An 8,991-nucleotide genomic window follows, 5' to 3' on the forward strand; every position below is an offset into this window, starting at 1 on the left:
ACACTTGTGCTTGCTGCAGAGAGGCAGAGACAGAGAGAGAAGGAAAATGAAAAATCATCCTCCAGGGCAAGATGGCCATGCTGCTCCTCCATTCTCCTCTTGGAAATTTGGGCATGCACGCACATGTGCCAGGCAGGGGCATGTTTTTTCAGACTGACAGGTCCAGACCTCAAACTGCAGAATCTGTCACATGGGATCCAACACCTCAACCACCACACCACCTACTGACCCACGAGACTGGAATTTTAATTCCAGTCCATCTCGTTTCAAAGTCTAGTCTCTTGGAGAATATAATATTCAAACTAATCTCAAAAGAAACTTTAAAACCCCCTAAACTTCAGTATTCAAGGTGTATAAAATGAGGGTTGCCTGCCTTATTAATTTCAGAAACTCACATAAAGTAATCTTTGCAAGAAACTGTAGAATGTGGTAGAAGGTTTAAAGTTATATCGAGAGGCTGTGAAACCACCGAGATTGAGAAATTTATAAAACATAATAGACACAAATCATCTGTAGATGAAGACAGTGCTAATAAGGAGTGAGAGGTTATCTCAGGCCAGAAAGTGGAAAGTTCCATTATCTTCTGATACTTTCTGAGGCCATTCCTCACAGAATGAGAAGGCAAATTCCATCATGGAGCTTTTAAGCATCTTTTAGGGTCCCCCAGCAGGAAACATCTCTGCTTGGGTTTACCGGCTCCCCTCATCCCCTCGGAGCCTCTGGAAGCTGGTAAGAGCATGTTAAGTGTATTATTTGCAAGGGGTGGATTACATATGCCATTTCCTGGAACTTAAAACCAGGAAATCGTAATTAGGAAACTAAGTATCTACCATGGGGAAAACTTCATCTTTCTGCTCAGAAATCAGGAAGATTTCCTCTCCCCAAGCTGCCACTTTGCATTTCTTGTTGACACATGTGTAAAAGCCTCCTGTCTTACAGGGTAAGCACTCGTTTTGCATGAATCCCCATAAGATCGTCCTTAGAGTCTTCTTTTAGACTATATTTGCAAACCTGACATAATTCTTTCCCTCAGTCTCCAAACTCCCTGTAACTGGTCTTAAATGGTTCTCGGTTGGCATGGTTAATATTGGCTTGCCATCCATACCATCATGGCTATGCACATGACATCTGCTCTAACTTTAACTAAAGTTTCAGCCCTCATAACGAACATAGCTCACTATGGTTCACAAATCACCTTAATATCCATCTTCTCATTATAGCCTCACAACAGCCCCAGGAAACAGTCATTGAAGGGGTTACTATGCTCACTTTATAAATAAGAAACTCGAGACGCGAAGAGGCAGTAACTAGACAAACTCTCTATGTCATAAACTGGTAAATTAAGATATGAAGCCTGGATTTCAAAACTTTCTGTTTCAAGGCCTAGGTAATGCAGTTTAGCACACTGGACTGCAGTGTGGACTACAGTACTGGAAGCCACGTGGGTGACCATGAGTTTGGATCCCCTGGTCAATCTGAAAACACATTGATCATGAGATTTAGTGCTCATGATCCTGACAAAATGGAGGTCTGGGGACAGCATGACAACACAACACCTCTTTCTTTTTCTCCTGCACATGCATGCAGTCTTTGTTATTTTTTTTAAGAGGTTTTCTTTTTTTTTTTTCGCTATAGGGTACGTGTGCTTGCCAGAAAGACAGAGAGAGACAGAGAGGTGAAGAGTGAGAAATCACCTCCCCGGGGATGATCGCACCACAATCCCTTCTCCTCCACTCTCCTCTCGGGATCTTGGACACACACGCACATGTGCCCGGCGTGAGTTTTAAGTCACCAGGTCCGGGACGTGAACCGCGGTCGACCACATGGGAGCCCAGCGACACAGCCATTATGCCAACTGCTGGTCCCGCACTATTTGTTATTTTAAAACTTTTTTTCCATAGGGAGCAGGCACTCACCAGAGAGACAGAGAGGTGAAGAGTGAGAAATCACCTCCCCGGGGATGATCGCACCACAATCCCTTCTCCTCCACTCTCCTCTCAGCACTTTGGGCACACATGCACACAAGCCTGGCATGAGTTTTAAGTTGCCAGGTCCAAGACTCAAACCGCAGTTGACTATGGAAGAGTCTAGTGACCTAAGTATTATGCCAATTGCTGGTCCCACATACATGCACTTTCTATTATGAATTTTAAATAATAATAACAACAACTTTCTATCTTTAGACCTTTGCCTCTTCTCCACCTTCTATTTGTTTATTTGACCATTTCTTTATTTGTACTGCAATTAATGAGGCCAAATTTTCAGGATAATAAAGTTCTGAGAATACATCCATAAGGCTGATTTGAGAAACCTAGTTCTCCAAGGGAATGGCCACGTAACAGATTAAGCAATCTTAGCTGAAGGTAGTCACCTCTTTTATTGATTTTGGCAGTTACGACCACTGGTGAAAACAATTGACAATAGAGAATCTGCTCAACTATTGACTTATATTATTTAAAAAACCATTGAACTTGAGTTCATAAAACTAATTTAAACAACTGTCTAAACATACATAAACGAAATGGAAAACATTCTGTCTTATAAAATGTCTTATAAAATTTAATACAACTGTTAATAGACACAATCCAAGTAGTACTGATTTACTATGGAGAGGAGGGAGTAACCCAAAAACCTTTGAATGACAGAATTAAACATAAGACGTTTTACAGAAGACACAAACTTCCTGGGATTTTCCTGGGTGATTATCTTCACTTTACAATTAATCCTGTTATACAGATGCAGGACATGAAATTATTAAGAATCTGAGAAAATACATTAAGGAGAAAAATAGAGAGGCAAGACATTTTTGGGACACAGAAATGTATTATTATCTATTGATGATAACATGTATTGTATCCCTAACTGGACTAGTATTCATGTGGGAAAATTCACTTTACAAGCAAAGTGATGTATGGTGATTGAATGTAATGTATAAAATAAAATAAAATACATTTTTTAAAAGGAGCTAACATGTACTGTGTATCTATGATATACCTGGCACTATACTGATCTTTGTATTCCTTAATTTATTGAATGTCAGCAATTAATGATAGAGGCATGCTTATCATTACTTTGTAGGTGAGAAAAATGAGGCTCAATGGAGTTAAGTAATTGATCCAAGGTTGTATTGTCTAGAAGGATGAAGCTGGGCTCGGAAATGAGCTCTCTCTGGCTACAAAGGTCACGATCTCTACAACAGTGTACAATGTGAGTTGAAGACTGGCACAGCGGAGGACCAGAATTTAGGCGTATGTTTGAGGGAGGAAAAGATTAAAATCCTTTGGCATCAGCAGTAGCCATCAATTAACTTACCTTTAGGTCTGGCTTTCTGATGGCTCTGTTTATGATAAAGTCCTCATCTGTAATGAGAGGATGGTCAGGAGTAAGACCAAATGCGCTGTTTAATGCTGACAGGTAGATCCATATTACCTTTTTCCGAGAGTAAGTTTGGAATTCATCCTGAGGAAACAGACACCAAAAGCCCCGTGAAGTTAAGAGATAATATCAAGTTAAAATTAAACCTGCAAATATTATTATGATATCATTCTGTACAGGTCTGGAGTAAGTGAGCATACTAGACAGAATTACATGCCTTTGAAAGATAGTAGACATAGAATCTTGAGGGGGAAAAGCTTATCATCATTTATTGGAGAATCTGCATATGAATATGAGGCACTGACACATATAACAAAGTTCAAGAGACAAAAGACACATTCTCGGATAACAGCTACTTTCTTCAATAACCTCCCACCCATGGGGCTACAGGCAGATGCAAAATTTCACAGAGAAAACAATAAACACGCTTTCTCAGGATTCTGGTGGATCTCTGAGGTTGAGGACAAAGTCAGTTAAACTACCCCATCTTTCCAGCATTGATTCCAATCCCAACTCTTCCAGAACAGACTCTTTTAATTCCCTCCCACCAGAAGTTTATATATATATATATATACATATATATATATATATATATAGTCACTAGACTAACTCCAAAAGGTTTTAAACTTCACTTTACAATTAATCCTGTTATACAGATGCAGGACATGAAATTATTAAGAATCTGAGAAAATACATTAAGGAGAAAAATAGAGAGGCAAGACATTTTTGGGACACAGAAATGTATTATTATCTATTGATGATAACATGTATTGTATCCCTAACTGGACTAGTATTCATGTGGGAAAATTCACTTTACAAGCAAAGTGATGTATGGTGATTGAATGTAATGTATAAAATAAAATAAAATACATTTTTTAAAAGGAGCTAACATGTACTGTGTATCTATGATATACCTGGCACTATACTGATCTTTGTATTCCTTAATTTATTGAATGTCAGCAATTAATGATAGAGGCATGCTTATCATTACTTTGTAGGTGAGAAAAATGAGGCTCAATGGAGTTAAGTAATTGATCCAAGGTTGTATTGTCTAGAAGGATGAAGCTGGGCTCGGAAATGAGCTCTCTCTGGCTACAAAGGTCACGATCTCTACAACAGTGTACAATGTGAGTTGAAGACTGGCACAGCGGAGGACCAGAATTTAGGCGTATGTTTGAGGGAGGAAAAGATTAAAATCCTTTGGCATCAGCAGTAGCCATCAATTAACTTACCTTTAGGTCTGGCTTTCTGATGGCTCTGTTTATGATAAAGTCCTCATCTGTAATGAGAGGATGGTCAGGAGTAAGACCAAATGCGCTGTTTAATGCTGACAGGTAGATCCATATTACCTTTTTCCGAGAGTAAGTTTGGAATTCATCCTGAGGAAACAGACACCAAAAGCCCCGTGAAGTTAAGAGATAATATCAAGTTAAAATTAAACCTGCAAATATTATTATGATATCATTCTGTACAGGTCTGGAGTAAGTGAGCATACTAGACAGAATTACATGCCTTTGAAAGATAGTAGACATAGAATCTTGAGGGGGAAAAGCTTATCATCATTTATTGGAGAATCTGCATATGAATATGAGGCACTGACACATATAACAAAGTTCAAGAGACAAAAGACACATTCTCGGATAACAGCTACTTTCTTCAATAACCTCCCACCCATGGGGCTACAGGCAGATGCAAAATTTCACAGAGAAAACAATAAACACGCTTTCTCAGGATTCTGGTGGATCTCTGAGGTTGAGGACAAAGTCAGTTAAACTACCCCATCTTTCCAGCATTGATTCCAATCCCAACTCTTCCAGAACAGACTCTTTTAATTCCCTCCCATCAGAAGTTTATATATATATATATATACATATATATATATATATATATAGTCACTAGACTAACTCCAAAAGGTTTTAACTGTCTCTTTCTTGTGCTCCTAATGATTTTCTGCGTTATTCGCTTAGTTTTCACAGATTCTCTTGAAGGAAGGGAACCATGTTTTATCGTTCCTCCATCTCTCTATCCATGTGGAACAATGTGACCCATTTCATAAGTCTGACAAATGAATGAAAAAGACCAAATGTATGGACCGAATGTGTCCAAAGGTGACTGCCAAATGTTAACATGGATGAGACTGAAGGAGGTACCATATTGCATGATTCAAATTGAAATTGCTTCCTTTGCAGCTCACTGTCATTTCATCACAGAATAAAACTAGAAGAAGCAGCACTGTCTTGAAGAACAGATAACACACTGTTCCTCTGAGGCTGATGTGTTAATAACAATAGTTACAATCTGAATGGGTAAATGCTAAGCATAAAACCCCTGGGATATCTGGTAAACCTCAAGAAAACAGAAGGATGATGAAGGAATCAAGAACAATATGACACAGGTCTGAGTCAGGAATTGTCTCCACCATCACACCTGTTTTTGTTGTGAAGAACAGCTGAGCTGACCCTGTGAAAGGCAAGGAGGAGGGAATATTGTAGTTGCCTCTCCTTAAGTCTTCACATGGGTTAGATCCCAACTGGCCTTCAGGATCCAGCTCTAAGTCCACATTCTGGGAGCCTCTCCACTTCTCTGGGTGATCTCTCCTCTATACTCTCAGGGTTCTCCAGATTTTCACTACATCCTACCTTTGCTTGTCCACCTTATCACCCCCTTGGGCTGTGGAAAGGGACTGTGATGCACATTTGTGCTCTAGCCAGGCCCAGGACAGATTCCCACAGAAAGAAAGATAGAGAGGTGAGGGAGATACACAGAGCGAGAGAGAGAAAGAGAGATGGGGTGAGCAAAGCCAAGAAAAGAAACAGTGTAGGGGGAGGGAGAGGAGTAGGAAGAAGGGGAGAGGGAAACCATCTTACTAGAAATGTGAAAATTAATGAATTAGTTTTAAAATCAGTGAACTTGCCTATTAACCTATAAAGAAAGGAAAAAAATGATCAAATCAAATCAAATTTGCTTGGAGTTACCTTCTGAACCTAAAAATAACCAAAAATAGTTACATTTCCAATAACTGAGCCATTGAACTGGTGGCATGCTCTAGGACGCACCATGACACAAGTTAGCATAAAACGGCCTTACCTTTCATTTCATTATAGGGGGGTTTGTTATAAGAACTCTGAGTTTCTGATAATAGCAATAATAAACACAGTTAACTTTGTTGAGGCCTGAAATTACATTTAAGCTACATAGTTCTACATATGTATTATTTCATTTAAGGCTCAAAAAGTCTATGTAGTCCCTGTAAATTATCTTTCCATTTTATAGGGAAGGGCTCCAGGACACAGTTGATACCCATAAGGGCAGGGACTTATCAGCCCACCCCCATCCAGCTTGCACCCTCCACAGTCTCCCTTACTCTCTGCTCTTTTCTACAGTTTACTAAAAAATACAATTTCATTGGACTGTCCATTTTATATTCAGCCTGCATTGGACTGCCAAAGAACTAAGTGTCAATGAAAATTTTCATACGAAAACACATAGTTTATATGTAAATAGGTACAAATATAAAAGAGCCATCAAAATCACAGATCTCGGGACCAGCAGGTGGCATGGTGGTTAAGGAGCTGGGCACTCCCACATGGCCGACCACAGCTCAAGTTCTGGACCTGGTGTGGCTCGCTTTCTCATTTTTTCTCTATCCCTCTCTGTCTCTCTCTGGTCAAATTAAAATAAATGAATGAATAAATAAAATTAAATAAATAATTGTTAAAAAAAATCACAGATCTCTGGCCCCCTTGTGAATAAGAGTGGGAAGACCACCTTGATCCTCTTAAGTGAATTAAAATGATATTAACTACTAATTTTTACATAGTCACTTAGCAGCTTATAAAAACTTTATGTATCAGTTATCTTTTTGTCACATAAGGAAGCACTTATTTGCAGTTTAACATGAAATCATACAAATAAAATTTGTATAAACACAAAATCCACATTTAGTCATAACACAGATAGCAAAGGACAAAGTAAAACAAAACTAATTGGTGGCTACATAGTTGGACACAGTTGTATCTTGTACACTATGAGGTTTTTTACAGAATAATCACTTAGGTCAACAGAAGATCAATCTTCAACGTCATCCTGCAAGATGGGTTACTATAATATCTCCTGTTTTCTCTCATGTCCTCCTTTAATATGGTTGGTAATTGTGTTGGTGACAGTCGCCCCTAGCGAATGCCTTGCCATAGTGCTCTGTTGGCCACTGCAGTCTGCATACCCCTGTCCATATCCATAGTTCGCACAGTTCTGCCCAATATGATCATAACCACACAGCCACTATGGTTTCGATCACCACCTTAGGCACTATTGCAATTTCTATATCCTTGAACATAATAGTTATTAAATCCTTGGTTGTAGTTCTGGCCCTGACCTCAGCCATGACCCCTAGAACCACCTCTTCTCCCTTTTTGTTGTTGTTGCTGTTGCCTATAGACCTCTTTGGGTTGCGCAACCTTGATTCCACACTTCTCAGAACTAATTTGCTGGTATATCCTTTCTAGTAATTTCTTTTTCTTTTCTTTTTTTATTTTTTTGGAGAGGTTTTTGCTATAGGGTGCGTGCACTCACCAGACACAGAGAAACAGAGAGATAGAAAGTGAGAAATCATCCCCCAGAGGGGATGGCCACGCCACAATCCCTTCTCCTCCATTCTCCTCTCGGGATCTTGGGCACGCACACACGTGGGCCTGGCGTGAGTTTAAGCCACCAGGTCCGGGACTCAAACCGCAGTCCACTACATGGGAGTCCAGTGACATAGCCATTACGCTAACTGCTGGTCCCTCTGGTAATTTCTTTACTAGCTCTTCATCTGTATATGTGATCAAACAAAATCTTCTCCCTGCAGGGCCAAAGCTTTAAAAGGGAAAGAACCTCCGAAAAAAGTTCTAGCGAGTAGACTGAGCCCAGATACTTCCGAAGAAGAAATCAAAGAACGTTTCAGAGCCTTTGGGGAACTTCCCATGGATACCAAAACAAAGGAAGGAGGAGGATTTGGTTTGATCAGTTACCTTATTTTGGGCTCACAATTCCGCAGTGAGCATTACCACCAACTCTATTTTGAAGGTGAGAAAACATCATCGGGAAGGCTAAGGACTGTCTGGTATTGGTAGAAGGAGTGGGGCTGGGACTCGGGTCCAGCCTTCCTACTATAAAGCTTGGTTTCTTCCTCTATTTCAACAAGTTGTTCATGGTATTTGTGATGAATGTGTGAAAAAAACACCTTAAATTCTGCACTGTTTATCAAAAAGCATCCCATTTCTCAGAATTTGTGTTCTCCTGGAAGCATAGAATCTGACTCTCCAAATCAAACAGCCACTCTGGCCCTGTGCAACAGAAAACAGACTCTAACGCCTAAAAGGGGGAAGCAAAGTGGACCGTTAGAACTCCCCAAATTAGATGAGTTTCATTTTTCAAAATTTATCTAAATAAATGTTACTATAGCTTATGGCATCACTGGATAGAAGGTGCTTGAGTATATTTGCCTTTAAGCTCATTTTCTGACATCCCTTATGCCCAACAGCTCTAATACTGCGAAATAAGGTACAGCGGTTAGATCTCCGTTCTTCTTCAGGTAGGGTAGACACGGACTTTCTCTTGTTTACTTTCCTGCTG

At 39.7% G+C, this 8,991-nt stretch overlaps 1 protein-coding gene across 1 annotated transcript in view; it reads right to left on the minus strand.

Moving 5' to 3' along the window:
- ATP13A4 (ATPase 13A4) overlaps positions 1-8,991 on the minus strand; it is a 168,342-nt gene that overhangs the window by 111,558 nt on the left and 47,793 nt on the right. The window contains exon 3 of the mRNA XM_027766130.1: positions 4,608-4,754. Within this exon, the coding sequence (XP_027621931.1) occupies positions 4,608-4,754 (147 nt within the window). The remainder of the gene's footprint in view (positions 1-4,607; positions 4,755-8,991) is intronic.

The sequence above is a fragment of the Tupaia chinensis genome, unplaced genomic scaffold, assembly GCF_000334495.1.
Source record: "Tupaia chinensis unplaced genomic scaffold, TupChi_1.0 Scaffold141231_1, whole genome shotgun sequence".
In the NCBI taxonomy this organism is placed as follows: Eukaryota; Metazoa; Chordata; class Mammalia; order Scandentia; family Tupaiidae; genus Tupaia; species Tupaia belangeri.